At 38.4% G+C, this 18,076-nt stretch overlaps 1 protein-coding gene across 3 annotated transcripts in view; it reads right to left on the bottom strand.

Moving 5' to 3' along the window:
• Positions 1 to 18,076, bottom strand: part of CCDC148 (coiled-coil domain containing 148) — a 110,961-nt gene that overhangs the window by 11,014 nt on the left and 81,871 nt on the right. For all 3 annotated transcript variants that reach the window (XR_010920130.1, XM_067549881.1, XM_067549882.1), the window contains 2 exons: positions 15,737 to 15,877; positions 5,286 to 5,404 (listed from right to left, as the gene is read on the bottom strand). Coding sequence is in view for 2 of the 3 variants with exons in the window: in XM_067549881.1 (XP_067405982.1) it covers positions 5,286 to 5,404; positions 15,737 to 15,877 (260 nt within the window). In the remaining variant the exon portion in view is untranslated. The remainder of the gene's footprint in view (positions 1 to 5,285; positions 5,405 to 15,736; positions 15,878 to 18,076) is intronic.

Here is an 18,076-nt window from a genome sequence, read left to right as displayed (position 1 = left end):
TATTCCAAGTTTTGAAGAAGCTTAATAAATATTTTATACTTGGTTTTAAATGTTTCAATTTTGCTGTCAACTTCACAGTATCCACATGATATTGTAATTTTGTTATACTTACTATATTATACATAGTAACACTTTAGCTACTATTATTTCTAAGTAAAATTTAATTTTACAGCAGAACATTCAAATTAAAATGTTTTAATACTCCATTTTGTCTTTAAGTATCCCAGTAAGTAACAATTTTAATAAGCAACAAGCTGACAAATGAGCTTAGCTAATTAGTTTCAGCAGAGCTACCTTTTGAAGTATTGTGGGTACACACTTATGTAATTTCTGATAAGCATAATTTCATTAAAATTCTGCTTTCAGACACTGTCTCATAACTATTCAAGGGAAAAAACTAACATGCTCATTATAAAAGTTTTAACAGAACTTTTAAAAATGTTTGTAATACAGGATTTTTTCAAGACTATCACCAGTTCTTGTTTGTTGCTGTGACGAGAATAAATATGTCATGTGAGCTGTGGGGAGCATTATTTAGTGGTTAAACAGGATGGAAGCTCAAAAGATGTTTCCGTCTCTGACAGTGACTTGTATGACCTTGCCAAGTCATTGGATACCTGGGGCCTAAAGTATGTCATGTATTGGGCCAAGTTTTCCAGGAATAGACCCATGCTTGCATCCACAACATTTATGGGCCAAATCTTCAGTTGGTGTAAATTGTCAGCTGAAGTCAATGGAGCTATGACAATTTACACCAGCTAAGGATCCAGCCCTATGTGCATGCAGGGAAATTGGTACAGTATTTGTACATACAAGTACCCATTTGCACTTTCAATGGACCAAATACTTGTACCCTTGTTGATACTGAATAACCCATTAGTCCACAAGTGGTTCTTGTTGGTTTCAGTGGGACTACCTGTGGAGTATGATACTATTCAATGTCTATAAGCATAATCTGCCCCATTTATCTGGTACATATATGCAAATGCAGGTTTTCTTTGTGCAAATATGTCCATTCTTTGTGTATGCACCTGAGCCTCCACTTAAACATTTTTCTTATTAGGTTTCTATATTTATGGTGGGAGTCTCTCCCATTGTGAGATAGTTACCATGCAACATAGTCTATTAGTTATTAAAAGAAGCTACAATCCTCCTTAAAAATTAAATAAGACTATTAAATTTCAGTAGTCAGTAGCTGTGCACTATTGTTCTCTAATCTCTTTCACTTTCCAGTCTTTTTAGAGCATTTGTGTAGAATGAACATCAAAAAGTCTACAGCTTCAAACAATGATTCAGCAGTCTGCTGCAGTGAATGACACTTTGATTTTCCATCAGAACAGAAAGTTATCAAAAGAGGTAGGAATAAGTGTCACCACCTTACAATGTCGTTTTTTTTTTTTTTTTAAAGTTTTAAATACTGCTGCAATAATTTTACGTTTCTTCATAAAGTCAGATGTTATAACCTCAATGAGCTCCAAAAGTGAAATATTTAGTCTTTAAGAGGAAAAATATATCTTATTTATGGTCAGATTCACTGGCACTCTCCGGTAATGTAAAGCAGCTACAGCACACAAGTAAACCTGGAATGTAGTCTTAACATAACGACAAGATCATCGATGTTTGAGATGAGAAAGGCCCAGCTAGCCCTTCTCTCTGTCAATGATAATTTCATATGCCAAATTACCCAATTTTAATCTTTAATACAGAAAATATTCATTAAAAAAATAGATTGCCTATCTTTCTCCATCCCATTTGCCCGCTCCTATTTTCATGACTTCTTCTATGCCACTCCTTGTATTTGGAATTGCCTAACTTTCATGTATGCCAAACACCCTTCCTTTCCTCCTTTAAAAAAAAAAAAAAAAAATCCACTGAAAATCCACTAGATCAACAAAACATGCCATCTGTAATTACCACTTGCCATTTTGTGTCTGTCTAGTACCATATTGTTCTGTTTTGTCCCCATTCTTAGTTTTTACAGCCCAATCCTACAAAGACTCTAGGACTACTCATGTGCTTAAAATTAAACACATATCTTAGACTTCCCAGGATTATGATTCTTGATTATAAACTCATTGGGGGTAGAGATTTCATTTTAGCTTGGCATACTTAATATATTGTAGCGTGCCATGTACCACACGTGTGGATTTACAATAACACCTTCCTTTCCTTCTTTGATTAATGTTTGTGAAGAAGTCCAAAGAGGAAAATGCACTATACAATTCCAGAGAATCAGTATCTTCAACAAACAGTAAATATTTTTCCTTTCCCTATACTATTTTATTTTGTATAGTATGACAAGTCTGGTAAATATAAAGTTGAGCATTTACTTACTTTTGATGCATAATCACACCCCTATGCTATTATTTCTTTACTGAATTGTGCCATTTGTTTATTTATTTAATATAATTTATTAGAATAAACCTCTCCCACTGTATGATGCTGTACAACCAAATATCTATAGCTTTCAAAAACACATTAGAAAATAACTCATGCATTGCTTATGTGTGTATATATATTTGTATCTTTTGTTATGGAGTAGAAGGACTAGATTCTGGTGTATTAGTGTGGTATAAAACAGCCACACGATCACTAGAACCAGGCTGTACCAATGGCATAGCTGGCCTTGGCAGCATCACCCCATTGTACAGGCCCTTCTTATGGCACAGTCAGCACAACAGCTTCTATACATCCACTTTATTGTTGTTTTGTTTTTGCATTTTAACTACTGCTGAACACAGTCTCTGTCTTTGAACCTTAAATAGCCTTAGGCAACATTTTCAACTGGATCTCAATCTCAAACATTCAAGGCCTTAGGTAAAGTACAAAATTAATAGCTTCAGTGCAGTGAATTAAATTAAAAGCCATTATAGATATGTTGAAAAGGCAAATAAATATACACAAATAAAGAACACTGAGGATGTGGAACAGAGGACAGAACAGTGCTCACACTATAACAGACTGACAATATCCTGAATGAAATGTATTGAAATAAAACTAATTCAGTAAGGTTTAACGTAACATCTTTGGAGTTCATTGCATTGAAAATGTAATTGTGATGTGTTATCGTGGAATTATATGAATTTCCATGGGAAGGCTAATTAGGAGGGTAACTGGGTAAATTCACTCAGGTTGTAACATCTCCAGAGAAGCCACCTCCCTGGAAAGGTGAACATATATTAACTCAAACTGGATTCTCCATGGACCAACAGACAAAATAGCCTGGATAAATTGCCTGGTTTTAAACTAGCTCCTGGCCCTCTCTTCTTGTTCCAGCAAATGGACAAGACCCCTGGTCCACAGAGGGCCCCAATCCTTACGGTAGAGTTGGAAGGACTGTGCCTACAGAGGCCTCATAAGACAGAGTGCTAGTTCTGAGCTGAGGCTATGATGAACTTGTAACACCAAGAAATCTCCTGGAGTGTGGGTTTGAAGGACTGCTCCTACCAGAATCCATATTAAGGTTGGAATTAACTCTAGTAAGCTTATGAGCATGCATGTAGGTTCTTCTATTGTTTTTAATGTCTTTTCTGTGTAATGCTTTTTACCTTAAAAATAGAACAGGCTTGAATAGGAAGTGCTATGCAATACCTTATAACTGTAGTAATTACACCTATTAATTGTCTTTGAAGAGAAAGCAAGAAGGTGTTCTTGGGCAACCCGTCCCTGCTGAACAGAACACAGTGAGGGCAGGGAACTGTGAAGCCTGGAAATACCCCAGTCAGAAGGGAGAGAGATGTGGGTCTCCACCCAGAAAGGCAATGGCTGGACAACTTGAAGCCTGAAAGTGGAAGCCCTTGGCTGGACCACTGAGGGGGGAATACAGGTGCAGTTGCCCTAAACTGCGACAATCACAAAGCACTATAACCTAAAAGACATATTTAAGTTTTACTCATCAACAAGGTGCTGCATGTCATGAGGGCCCCCTGCACCACAAAAACAACAAGATCAGAGAGCTAGTCCTAACATTATTGTCCCCAAGACAATTAAAACCCAATTCAGGTCTTTTAGTACAAATGAGATCTTAACTATGTTTTAGTTATGTCTCTGACCAGCGCAATTTGGGGATAAAGCTAAAACACCACTAGGATCTATCCTAAAAGACAATATCATGTTTTGACTGTATAAGAGAGCAACTATATTGTAACCAGTCCCACAATACAGTTTTTACATTTTAGAAGAATATAGCTTTAGAGTCTGAATGCAAAGTCAACTATTTCTTTAGGAATTTGGAGAACCATTAGAGGCCATTAAGGGCCTGATCCAGCATCAATGTACTCAAAAGATTTGCCAGTGATCTGAATGGGAACAGGATCAGACCCTAAATGACATAAAACAAGTCAACATTGTCTATAATTTCAAACTAATAAATTGCAATCCAGGTCAGAAATATTTTCTTTTCTCATTTTGAATTGTATTAGTTCCAAATTGTGGAGAAACTATAGCCAAGATCCTCTTTTTTGTGTATGTTGAACATTTTTAATATAATCCTCTTTGGACAGGGGAACCTGCCCAGATCACCTGAAAACCTCTTTTTGGTGTCGCATAGTATCATATATAAATACAATAAACATCAAGATTCATATTGTAAGTACAATGTTATTTATGTAAAGAGAGTCTAAATATTCAAGAGTAACTAGTAATTTTGAGTGTCTTAATTCTTGGTCATCCAATTTGAAAAACCTTAAAAGGGTGTTATTCTGACTGTCAGAGTGTGAGGGCTCAGCATTTTCTGCAAATCAGACACCTTCCCCTTTTTGGAGCCTAAAATTGGTCACCCAAAAAAAAAAAAAAATCAAAGTACTTAAAATCAGTAGTCACTTTGAAAAATCTAACCACAAATATTAAATAATGTATCTTTAAGGCAGGAAATCAATTCTACAGAAATGTCTCCCGTTATCTGTCTCTCAAACAAACTTCAAATAGTTTTATGAGATGAGGAATCAAAGGCCTCATCTACACTAAACTACAATGGAGTCAAGGGACTCAGTTATAAACTGTTGTATCCTGTTCTATTTGCAACAACTTGCAGTTTGCAAAGGTATAAAGCCTTGTTTAACATAGTTCAGTTCATATGTATGCAGAAATTGGTCAAGGGAACAACTATGTTGCTATTGAGTTCCATAATCCAGTTGTAACTGTATATGTAGATGGGTGTCACTGAATAACGGGGGGGGGGGGGGGGGGGGGGGGGGGGGGCAATCAATTTATCCTAAATTTGGGCAATTGAGCAAATCAGATCTATTTGCTTTTCAGGGTTTTGGGTTTTTTTTTTTTTAAAATACCTTTCTTTATCTTTAGTTGCTTGTTCAATCATTAATTTCTTCAGTTCTGCCAGACGCTGTAGATCTTTCTCTTCCATTTTTTGCCACTTGTATTGTTTTTCAGCCCAGTATTTTCTCAACTAGAGTTTGAATGAATGAAATTTATGATTAAAACAACAAAAAAATTATAAACCAAGATACAGACCAGTAAAGCAAAGAGAACATAATACCACAGAAAACCTGACATCTTGACTTCTGTAATAATATGTGCATTTTAGAATAGCATATTTGCCAATGTTGATAGGAAACATTAACAACCTAAACTCTAAATGTGAAACTGCAGAAATTGTTTTTGAGATTTAGTAAGAGCAGAAATGAGTTTTCTTGAATTCCTATGCATGAATAGAAAAATTGCTAAACGATACTTTTTCTGCAATCTTTTCTTTTCCCATTCTATCCAACAACAGCAATTACAGAGAGCATTATTGCTTCCTCTACCAAGGAGCAAGGAAACAAAATACATGCAATCAGAGCACCTCATTTCAAGTTAGTATCAAGAGTAGCTCTAAATGGCAGTCCTCAAGGAGAGAAGCAAGGACTATAGGATGAGAGATGAGAGCTACGGTGAACAGAATTACCAGTGAGTAATTTTTTCTTGTTGTTATGGTCCTCTTCCTCTGTGACACCCAGCAATAACAATAACAGAAAGCAGATATCCCAGGGAGTAACCAAAGAAGGTGGATGGGCTTTCTTCAGATGCTTGGAGTATTAGACATGTCCTCATTGATATTGCTTTTGGTCTGATTGGAAATACCAGATGAAGATGAGAGGAACAGATAATGATCTTACAAATTTAGGTACAGGACTGGAATTTCAATGGTGCAGAAAATTAGCATGCTCCTTACTGAATAAAGACGAGCTCTGTGTAAGCTTCGCTCTTTTACCAACAGAAGTTGGTCCAATAAAAGATATTACCTCATTCACCTTGTCTCTCTGAACAGTATTTAATAATTTTGAACATATTTTCTCTCCTACTCAAAGGCTAATAGCATAATGTCTGATCCACAGAGGTGTTTATGGCCTACAGTCCCTTGTTGCATTAACCCTTAAGATAAATGAAAAACAGTTTCTCTTTTCTAAAATTGAATGAGAGGAAGGTGAAATTTTAGCTGCTTTGTGACATGAAAGGGCAGAAGTTTCCTCTGTTGCAATAAAGAGCAATCAAGATGTAATTTAAATAAAACAATTGATCAATAAAATTAAACTCCAAATTGTTCTCTTGAATAGACTCAAAGGGATTCTTTTATAAAACAGGGCAGTTCTCTGAAAAAAAGGAGAAATTGTCAGCAAGCTTAATTTCTCCATTCTGTACACGGTTATGACCGCATTTGAAAATGTTAACTTAAGGTAAAATAGCTTCTGAGCTATATCTCCCAGAGATTTGAATGGGGACTCATATACACCTGCTAAATGAAGGTCACTCGCAAGCCACCCACCAGTTCATAGATCTTGAAAGGAAGGGAATAAAGAAAATCATAGAGATGGGAATAAGAACCAATTTCATAATCTTTGAAGGGACCTCAGATATTAGATATAGATGTGCAGAGTGTTGATGTAGAGATTTGGGGTAAAATTTTCCAAAACACCTTAATGACTTAGGCTCCTAAATCCCATTGAAAGTCAAGAATACTTAGACTCCTAAGTCACTGGCACTTTCGAAAAGTTTACTCTTCAATTAATGGGTGTGCTAAGCATCCCTCATGCAGGCTAAATGGAATTAAATGCCCCTTTATATAGTGATAACTGACAACAATAGGCATCACCAAGGCACCAGGCCACATGGCAAAGCCTGAGCAGAGTACCTTTGGGAAGAATAAAAGAAACAGAACTTCTCTGGAGCACAGTGCACTCTGGAAAGGCAGACTTGGATTTTAGAGCAATGAAGCTGCCTGTTCAAGCAAACAGGTCTTTGTGTATGTTCTTTGTAAATAAACAGGACTGCATAAAAGAAATACCTAAGTTGCATCATCAATTTCTCCTCCCAATAAAGGCAAACCAGCAAGAGCATGAATATTAGCTAACTGCTCAGACAAAGAGGGGCAGTGGTGAAAAACAAAGCTATACTAGCAGGCGAGGGAGAGAGATTGTCCAATATAGCAATGTCCAAGGCAGGGAAGCATAGTGATTCTGAATCAAGGAAAGAGGACTGCAACAGTGTGGTTAAGTGCTCAGATATTATTGTGATGGCACGTTTTAAACACCTATATAGAACAGTTCTTGTGATGGTTGTTGGGCAGCCAGTCTGCTGCCACTGAAACTCATGAGCTATGTCATCACTGCCAAAAAGGTGGGGGTTTTACAGCAAGATATATCAACGTGCAGTAATTATCCTTCTGTAAAATCCTAGTGGAGACAAGACAGCTGTAGTTTTCACTGCAAGGTAGCTAAGTAATGTCAACTCTATACGCCCTGCCCATGGTTAACCTCTCCTGGTTTAAGTCACAATAAAATTACAGTGTCTTGTTTCCAGTAGCTAATGTGCATTAGTATCTCACAGTAAAACCACATCTTTTTTTGGCAGTGAATACAAAGCCATCGGGTGTGTCTACAGAGTAGCTGGGAGTGTGTTCTTTCCGGTATGGGTGGAGAGACATACACCTGAGCATTGCTAGCACGCTAAAAATAGCAGTGTTGCTGTGGTGGTATGGGCTAGCTGCCTGAGCATCAACTCAACCAACCCCATGGGTATGTACTCAGGTGGCTAGTCTGAGCCACTACTCACCTCGGCTACACAGCTATGTTTAGCACGCTAGCTTAAGACGAGTTAGCATGTCTGTCTAATTGCAGTAAGAGGCATTCTCCCAGCCTGAATGTAGATCTACCCACAGACTGTAGAGGGTTGCACTCTGTCAAGGTGGTCTGAGACTGACAGCTGCACTGGATGAGCAGACCAAAAAAAACAGACAGGGAAATGGAGCTGAGCGTTGTGAACAGAACTTGGTCCTGTGATGGAGGTGGGCACATATCAGCACATCAGATCAGGAGAAGATATTTCAGGGGAGGTCTGGTGGAGAGGAGGAATTGGCCTGCTCATTTTTAAGATGCTTCTCTCCTGCTGGTCTGAAGACCCTTTTCGGCTGTGAGATGACTGTGGGGTCTCTAGCAAAGGATTTTTCTCTTTTTTGCCCCCTCTCCCTCCGTTGTGTATTATCTATATTTCTTATTCTCCTGTACAGCTACTACTGCTTTTTTCCATCTTATGTGCAAGAGCTAGAGGAAAAAGAAGAATTAAGGCAGAGAAATAAGGAAGCATTCCATGCTTCCAGGACAAAGCCAAAGAAAAATTGTAAGTACATAAACTGGTGCTTATATAATGCACTAGTATTGTCTGACAGACTTTTTGCCTCCTTAATAAGGTATGATACTCTCTACAATTGCTGGATTGAAAAGACGAAGAGAAGAGGGACAAACTACGAAAGTACACGAATAGAAACTGCTTCCAGCAAAATAAAGAAAACAATATTATCTTTAAGGCTAACTACCTACTTGTTGAAAAAAAGTGTTTACTATATCTTAAAAAAGAAATACAACTGTGATTATTTCAAAATCGGATACTATTTCTAATTCACAGACAAAAACCTCAAACTGAAATTATAATTGTAAATATTATCAGTAATTTCATGAAGGAAAAATTAATGAATCATAGAACCTTTATATAACACACAACTGTCTGAAAACAAGGAAATTCAAAGTTAAGGGTGCATTTTAAATACAATTATTTTAAAAGTATGGAAATACAGAGTTAAGGTACCCCAAATAACTGTAGCTTTGCCTTCTTGTCTACTCCATTATGAGAACTCTCCATGTAAAGTTCTTATGTATCTTATACTCTAAGGTTCCATGGGACTGAACCCCAAAAGGGCTCCCAAATGCAGATATTCTGTGCATCCTTGTGTACCAGAGATTTGCTTCTGCATCACCTCAAGTCAATGGGACACTATGGACTTTTTTGGATTTATGGACTATGGATTTACTATGGACTTCAGTGCGAAGAAGAACCAAGATCTGTGTAGCTTAGGAACTCCACAAAACAGATGCACAAAAGAGCTCCAGTCATAGCACTTAGGAACTCCACAGAATATCCATACAGCTTGGGACACAAACTTTTAGTTATTATATACATTTTTAAAGCCCTCATAACTAAAGCATCTAAAAGTCATTTTATTAAATTAGAAGTACAACCATGGCCATCCCTAGGGGTGTGTGGGATGCAGGGCCCAGGGCAAACCATACTGTGTAGGCCCCCCACATAGCTCCAGTGGCATGGTCCCTGGGTCTCCGGCGCCCAGGGACCAAGCCTGCATTTGCTTTAAGCACAGTATTGCACTGATTTCCTTGCTTTATGCAAACTTCCATTTAAAAAAAAAAAAATCCTCATGAAATGTAATTAGGGTCCCTGGTATATTTTTTAAATGTAATATATGAACATGAAAAAATTCTCTGATTATCCCAATATAATAGATATGATGACCACACTGTACAATATAGCAAGTACAGTATATATAGATTTAATAACATTTTACTCATTCTCCACTGTGTGGGAATATTTAATGTATCAACAGTGGTATAGTCTGTGTAGAGTGCAGTCATATTTTATACACCCTGTTGATCACAGACTCTTTTGCTATCATTTGGAGTGTTTACTAGCAAAAACAGATGCAGTCAACAACGAAGGGAGCCTCCCCGCAGAATCCAACACTAAGTGCACTGAACTGCAACTCAGGATGTCAATGCCATCAAATAGCAGATATGTCCTATTTGAGTATAAATGCAGAAAAGTTCTGTTTAGCTTACTTGCATCATAGAAGGGCTGGGGAGTGCTCTATGATCCAGGTAGCTACATATAAAGGAGTGACATTGCCAATGTTCAAATTAATGTCCCCCACCGCCCCAGCCTCTCTTCCTGTTCCTCTGTGGTTTTATGCCCATCTGCCACTGGCTGGGGCAACACAACCAAAGAAAAGACAGATCAATCAATTTATTTTAGTTTGTTTTGCCTAAACGGTTGGAAAACTTCAAGTAAAACAAAGCAAAAATATGATGCACCCTACCCAGTAACTCAATAACTCCTCCTATGACACGAGAGAAAATAAAAACTAGATGGCCAAGACCTCCAAGAGAAAACTTGTCATATAACATTCAAATGTCAATCACAATTTCTTCACGTTGCACCTTGAACTAACAGTAATAAACCAGTGACATCAAAGAGGCATTAAGGCAGGGCGCACAAATAATTTTTTCAGGCCCAGTATGTAGGAATAAAATTGTAATTGTAACCCTGTAGATTAATTCATAGCTTTGTTCATTCATACCCTTATTTGTGTCATTGTTTCCCCAGAATGTATAATCACCATCTCACAATTTTGTCTATAACATTTGAACTTCTCTCAGTCATACTCCATATTGTAAATATAAAACCCCATTTTGACCCTATGTACTCCATCTTGTATCAAACCCTTTCTAAACCTTTAGATGAATAAGATAGTTATCTGAACAAGGTGTGAATGGAGGGAGTATGTATGTGAGAGTCAGACCCAAACTGCCAGTTTGTCCTGATGAAGTGTGGAGTCCACCCTAACTGCTGAAAAGCAAAAGAAGAATCCACCCCAGAAAACAAAAGAACAAACTTAATCAAAGACATCAAAGAACAAGCTGAAAGTCACATCTGCAATTGTGCCAGCAATCAACGGTCACAGAGAAGCGACATGACACAGCCAAACTCAAAAACTATAAAAGACTAGGTGAGATTGCAAGGCTTTGGGGGGAAGAATAACGTTCTGCACACCATCAAAGAAGAGCGTCGGTGCGCACCAGACAAAGACCCTGCTCTCCTCGTGCCCAGCCTCCCTGGCCAGGTAGCTGCCACGAGCCACGAACTCCAGCAACGGACCCAAGTTATGACCTCAAGCCACAATCAGGACTGGTAACTATTTTCTGGTACGTTTGGGCGCATGTATGTGTGTGTGTGTGTGTGTGTGTGTGGGTGCATAGGCTTAAGCTAGTTACTAATTTAGTTTCTGTTAATAATTGCGGCATACTGCCTTTTCCCCTTGAAACAGTCCCGAGTGCTTCATTTTGCACAACAAGTACAAACTTGTAACATGGGCCTCCTCCCACACACATACCACAATCCCTCATCCCATACACACAATCTCATGAACCATGAAAAAGGTTTGAATTCTGAAATTACTGTTACATATTGTACATTTCTGAAAAATGTCCCCCCTTTGCTATTTTTGTTTAAACAACACCCAGCCTGATAATCCTACACGTTTGCTGATTATTTTGTAACTTTTTGGTCATTATAAAGGTATATCCAGTCAATGTCTTGATTTTTTTATTCTAATGGACTAATGTGACTGCAAACATTTTATAATTAGGCCAATTAACTTTAAAGCTTATTTGTCTAGCCTTTTTCATTATAAAATCATGAATTAGCCCCCAAAGTCAGTTTCTCTGGGACTAGTAGTTCTTGATCTTGATACGACAGGCTATGTCACAGAGAGGAGCACAAATCTCTCAGTCTCTCAGTCTCAAACTACAAGTCTTAGTTTAACTGCACAAGCACACACTTTCTATTCTAGAGAAGGGCCTGGGCTGGGCCAACAGGCCCAGCAACTCACTGTTCAGAATATTGTTTGAGATTGCTCTAACACTGCTTCTGATTGGCTCCAGCAAATCTCACACGATCTGGACAATAGATACATAGATACAGGGAAATAAGTTTCTGTAAATATCCTTAGGCATGGTCTATAATTTAGCCTCAATTGTTACCTTCTGGTAATGGGGGTTGCATCCTGGGCTGGGACCTCCAATGCCTCAGGACCCCAGGAAAATGTACCCTCCCCCCCGCAATGTGGGGACCCTGCATTCAGGTGACAAGATATCAGAAAGCAAATATAATTTTTGCAATGGCTGGGGGTTAGATACATTTAGACCCTCGAAGGCTGTGTCTATAGTAGGAGCACTTTTATTAGCGAAGTGCTCCTAGTGTGAACACAGCTGTACCAGCAAAGCTGCACTTTGTATTGGTATACTAAAACCATTCCCCATGAGCAAAACCAGTTGGTATAAGCACAGTATAAGTGACTGCACTAGAAGTTTTTGCTGGCACATTATGTGTCAGTCAGGATCACACCTCTTCATACTCCTGACGAACAGCTTTGCCGGCAGAAGTCTGTAGTTTAAAAATACTAACCCAGTACTTAGAAGCAATAATAACCTAGCCCCTGGGCACAAATATCAGAAAACATCTACCAGAGCCAATACGAAAGAATGCAGGAAGCACACAACATAGAGAATCTTGAAAAAAAGTTCCTTTTGTACATTTTTGTGCGTGTTTAAAATGTCTAAGAGATAATGACTAGAACATGCCTACACAGTGTATACATAATCCTGTCTCATTGAAATCAAAGGCAAAACTTGCATTGACTTCAACAGGACCAGAATTTGGCTGAAAGCACATATTTTACATGCTTATAAATATGACCTCATAACCACAATTGAAAATGACAAGTTCCAGAACAAAAGAAAAAGTTTTAGGATATGAGACAAGGGAAAATATTTTTTTCAAGTGCTTTTGTCCCACGGTTACACTAACTGCATGCCAATCACTTTAGTCATTTCATTAATTTTATTTATTTAGGAGGCAGTATGACAGAGGAAATAGGGTCTGACAATAATTTAGATTTAATAGCAATGGAAAATGGATGAGGAAATTAAAGATTCTACCTCTGTGACCAGCTAAGAAGGAAACTAGATACCACCTGAATGTAGGCACAACCAAACATCCATACCAAAGAATGATGGCCACGCAAATCAAGTCAATTTCCTCAACTGGTGAGGAGTGTTTAAGGAAGGGGAGATCAAGGTGGGCTGGAAATAGGAAAGGGGGAAACTTCACAGAGGTAATGTCCTTGTATGGGATACAAAAAGACTGGCATTTTCTCTAGGCAGCACTCTTGTTCAAATACTGCTGTGTGGAATTGTTGATATAGCCACAAAAATATGATAATGAACTGTAACACCTGGGGCTACACAAGAAAAGTAGGTAAGGGATAAGAGGAAATTTCTCTGGACACAGCAGAGGAAGGCTATGTCAGGCCTAAAGAGGAGTTGAAATGATGACTTTCTAAAGACCTTGGATTTTCTTTTCTTTTATCTCTAACTAAGCTAAGGGAACCCTACTTCACACAGCTTTGCAAACCACTTTTTTCACTTTACTACTGTATTCTCTTTAGTTTTAATAAATCTTGTTTTCAAGAACATTATATGAAGACATTAAGAATATGGATAGTGTCAGATGGCATCATGCAGATGGCCTGAAAGAGACAAGACTTTCAATATCTTAGGAAAGATGGAGAAGGATTTCTAGAGCCTTACTCCCCCATTCATGCTCTCAGTCAGATGGGGCAGATATATACACAAAAACCTACTCTTCAATGACCCAATCCTGCAAACACCGCAGCACAAATAATCTTATAGAAATTAATGGGACAATTTATGTGAGTAAAGTTACTCATGTGCTGAAGCATTTGCAGGATCAAGCCATAAATATTCATCTGCTTCTGCTGTTTATTCCTGACTTGAAACAACAATTATGCATTTTAATATAAAAAATTCCACAGAAACCAGTTGTGATGTTAGTCCTTTGAGTATAAGATTTCAAAATGAGAAATAGGTAAATTCTCAAAATCAAAAGGTTCTGTTTTTCTACAAATTACATTAATAAAAAAACCTAGTGCAGAGAAATACAGCTAGTATGTGATACATAAGCAGATTTTTCTATAAGTAGTAAAAAACTTATTCTCCAATTTTTTCCACAAGATACTGTTTAGACTTTGGTAAGAACAATGTTATTTCCCAACAGAGTGACAAGGTGGGTGAGGTAATATCTTTTATTGGACTAATTATTGTTGGTGAGAGAGACAAGCTTTCAAGCTTACACAGAGCTTTTCTTCAGATCCAGGCAATGTACTCAGAGGGGATGTTTACACCGCAATTAGACACCCATGGCTGGCCCCTGCCTGAGGGCCCGTGCCTGAGGTTTGTGGGGCTCAGGCTAAGAGGCTGTTTCATTGCAGTGTAGATGTTCAGGCTTGGACTGCAGCCCAAGCTCTCGCACCCTCCCACCTTGCAGAGTCCTAGAGCCTGGGCTGCTGTAGCCCAATCCAGAACATGTACACTGCAATGAAACAACCCCTTAGCCCAAGCCCTGAGAGCCCAACAGCTGACACAGGCCAGCTGTTGGTTTTTAATTGCGGTATAGATATACTCAGAGTGTCACACACAGCTAAATATAAGATGAAAACACACACTTCAATGGACCATTCAAGGTGAAGTGGCCCGTTAAAACCTCTCCAGTCATGTTAACTGGGTTACAGATTGTGGTAATAAACCACAAACCCAGTGTCTCTATTCAGTCCATGATTTTTATGTCTAGCAAAATTAGGAATTTAAACTGCGAGGTTCACCTTTTGAAGGTGTTGTGCAGGTTTCCTTTGAGGAAATCCATGACCAGAGAGGTGTTAATGGGCCTCTTCACCTTGAAATGTGTGTTAACTTATGGTAAACAATATGTTCCACCTTTTATTTAGCTGTGACACTCAATTCATTTCCCATGCTTTTTGTAAATTCAAAAGCTTCTCTCTGTCACCAACAGAAGCTGGTCTAATAAAATATATTACCTCACCCATCCATTGTCTCTCTAAATCCTGGGACCAATATGGCTACAATACTGCATACATTTCCCAAACAGTCATCAAATGAATGCTTAAAATGATGTATATATAGATGTTTGCTGTCTCGAAAGAGTTAATTCTACTATATGCATCAGGCCCACTGTTCTTTGAAGCCTATTTGAAAGTTCCTTGTGTTGTTCTAAGTGCAGTGTGCTATGCTGTAGCCAATATTTTTTAAGGATCATTTGCTGCATTGCAGCATAGTTTGCTGCAGCACTGGTAGCTTCAGTGGTCTTTGCCATATTACTCGATGGTATAAATCTGTAAGACAGAAATGCAGTAGTTTTTTCTGCACTGATTTTCCATGCAACTGTGTGGCAGCCACAGAGTATATGCCTATATTGGTGTCTTTTTAACAAAATAAGAAAGTAGCACAATTGCTGATTTACATGCAGCTTTAAAGCTGAAAAGGGAATTGGCAATATTCCACCAACCACTTGCTAATCTCTGTACTTTTACCAAAAAGACTACTTAAAAACATCTGTCAGGGACAGTTCTAGAAGAGAATACTTAGTGGTGCCATAAGTGCAGGAGATTGGACTAGCTGATCTGTCCCTTCCAGTCCTACGAGTGTATGATTCTATGATTTACAATAATATGAAGTTTTGAGATTAGTTAAAGCTTTTAGAAGCAATTAGACATTAAATCATTCAAATACCACTTTCCCCATACTTTTTCTTTTTCCTCTGCTCTCTGAATCATTTCCTTTTCTTTCTGTATCTTTTCCTTTTCATCTTCCTTTTCTTTTCTTCTAGCAGCTATAGCAGCTTCCAGTCTGGCTGCCTCCTCCTGGTGTGCTTTCCACTGTAAAACCTAAAATAAAACATTAAGAAAGTCTTACTGTATTATGGGATTGATTAAACCGGAAGTGTAACACTGTGAGCCTGACACATTGAGTATAGTGAAGAAACCCAAGTAGTAGGTTTTCTGATTCAATCAGCAATGTACTATTATTTACTAAACATTACTTCCACTTAGTAAATCAGTCAGTCATTCTCCATTGATTGGTGTATTATTGAAGAACAAAATCCCACATGAAAAGCTAAAGACTTTCAATGAAAATTAAGCTCCTAAATGCCTAAATCACTTTTGAAAATGGTCTTGAGGCTTTTATGTCACTTAGGTGCTTTAAAAATGTTACATTTTATCTTAATTATACATGGTATGCATATTTTTTCTTTATTATTTACAGTATATTGCTTTAAATTATTATGATATTATTATTGGTCAAGCAAAGTGAGGCCCTACATTAAACTTGATGGCATTTCTGTTTGTCTGTAATGTGATAACTTCGAAATAGCACATCCCATCAATTCCACATTTTCAAGGAATGTTCTAGGCATCAATAATATCTTACTGATTTTGTGGAAAAGTCAGAAAACTGGAAGGGGAAATGGGGGACAACACACAGAGCCCCTCTCATTTGCTTAGCAGCCTTAACCAGCTCTATAGTTATCTATAGATCAAAGAACGTACTGATTGATGAAGCTCTGCCCATTTCTCAATAAAGTTTTAAATGCTGACACAATTAATGTCCTATCTCCCAGAAAGAACATCAGGTCTCCCCAAAGCTTGGTCCAAGGTCAGGGAGACAGAGAAGTGGCACTAGCCCCTACAGATATGGGCTCTGGAAGGAGAAAGAGCACGCAAAGGCAACCGTGTATGCATGTGCATTTCCCAGCCAGGGCTTGGGTAATAGAGGGTTCTGGTGGGAAAAGGATGTGAACTTCTGAGGTCAGGTGGAAAGGACTGGTGGAGCAGGTTAAAAAGTAACTAGAAAGTAAAAGACAAAGCAGCTTTGAGTGTAGGGGCTGAGTGTGTTTAATGCCCCTATCATCTTCTTTTTGCCCACTCTCCCCAGTCCCTGTTATTCCTCCCCATGTCCTTTTCCCCCACCAAATTGTTACAGGCAGAGTAATCTCTCTGGTGCCTCATGCTGCTTCCTGCACATATCACAAGAAGCAGCTTTATATGCTACTCTCTCATTGTTTGTGCAGCTCAGCCTATAGAAGCAACAAAGTGGATGATGCTCCAGTTATAAAATAATAATACTGAAAAGCACATACAACCAATAATTGAAACAATTTATCCAACCCCCCCTCCTCATTAACACTAGGGATTCAGATCCAAAATACCCTGGTTTTTGGTTTGTAGAGCAAAAGCCCAAACAATGAGATATTGCAAATGCCTAAACCATTCCCATTTTCCCTCCTCTCTCAGAAAGTAAGATTAAGTATTAAATGACTCCAGAGAAATTATACGAGGTATAACAACGTGGAACATAAAAAGTCACAATATGGGAACATTATGACATGTAATAGTCAAAATCATTTTGGTAGATAGAGATTTATTTTGCTGCAAAGCTGCAGCCTGTGTATCTGTTTCATGTACTGTGTGCTGAGTAATAACATGAAAGGACTCCAAGCTTGTAAAGCTCAACTGGCTCTTTGTAAATAGATTTTTTTTTTTTTTTTTTACTGAGATGTGGCAACTCCAGCTAGCATTCTAGTCATGTGCACGTCTGATTTTCTGATGACTCCTCCAAATTCTTCCCTCCTGCAACCTGTGCTCCTCCCTTCAAGTTCCATGCAGGTTGTTGCATCTTTCCTTTTAATAGTTTTTGTTGTGGTGTCTTTTGTGCAAGTGTTTGCTGACTTACTGGGGCAGACGTTACTGTTATACAGCACACCTAGAGACATAGCCTTTAACATCACCGCATGGTAGCCTGATAGGCCTCATGATCCTTCAAGTGTATTGGCCTTTGTATACATCTGATTTCTTGTTTGTGTTACCACTTTTGGTGTGAGATTTGCTTTCACCCTGTTGCTGCCTTCATTTTATTGGGTGGTGTCCTGTTGGTCTCATATACCTTGTTTCTACATCAGGCCAGCTAATGGTTGAGGCTCTTTCTATGTTCTCCTGGTCCTGGCCTTGGCCCCCTCTATCCATGCATGCCGCTAACCGTCACTACTTTGCAGCTGCATGGCTAAGAAAGTGAAACCAGTGGCTTAT

Source organism: Emydura macquarii, unplaced genomic scaffold (assembly GCF_026122565.2).
Source record: "Emydura macquarii macquarii isolate MOO-44397 ecotype Brisbane River unplaced genomic scaffold, CSIRO-AGI_Emac_v2 contig_1253, whole genome shotgun sequence".
Lineage (NCBI taxonomy): Eukaryota > Metazoa > Chordata > Testudines > Chelidae > Emydura > Emydura macquarii.
This window is presented reverse-complemented; position numbering and strand designations above follow the sequence as displayed.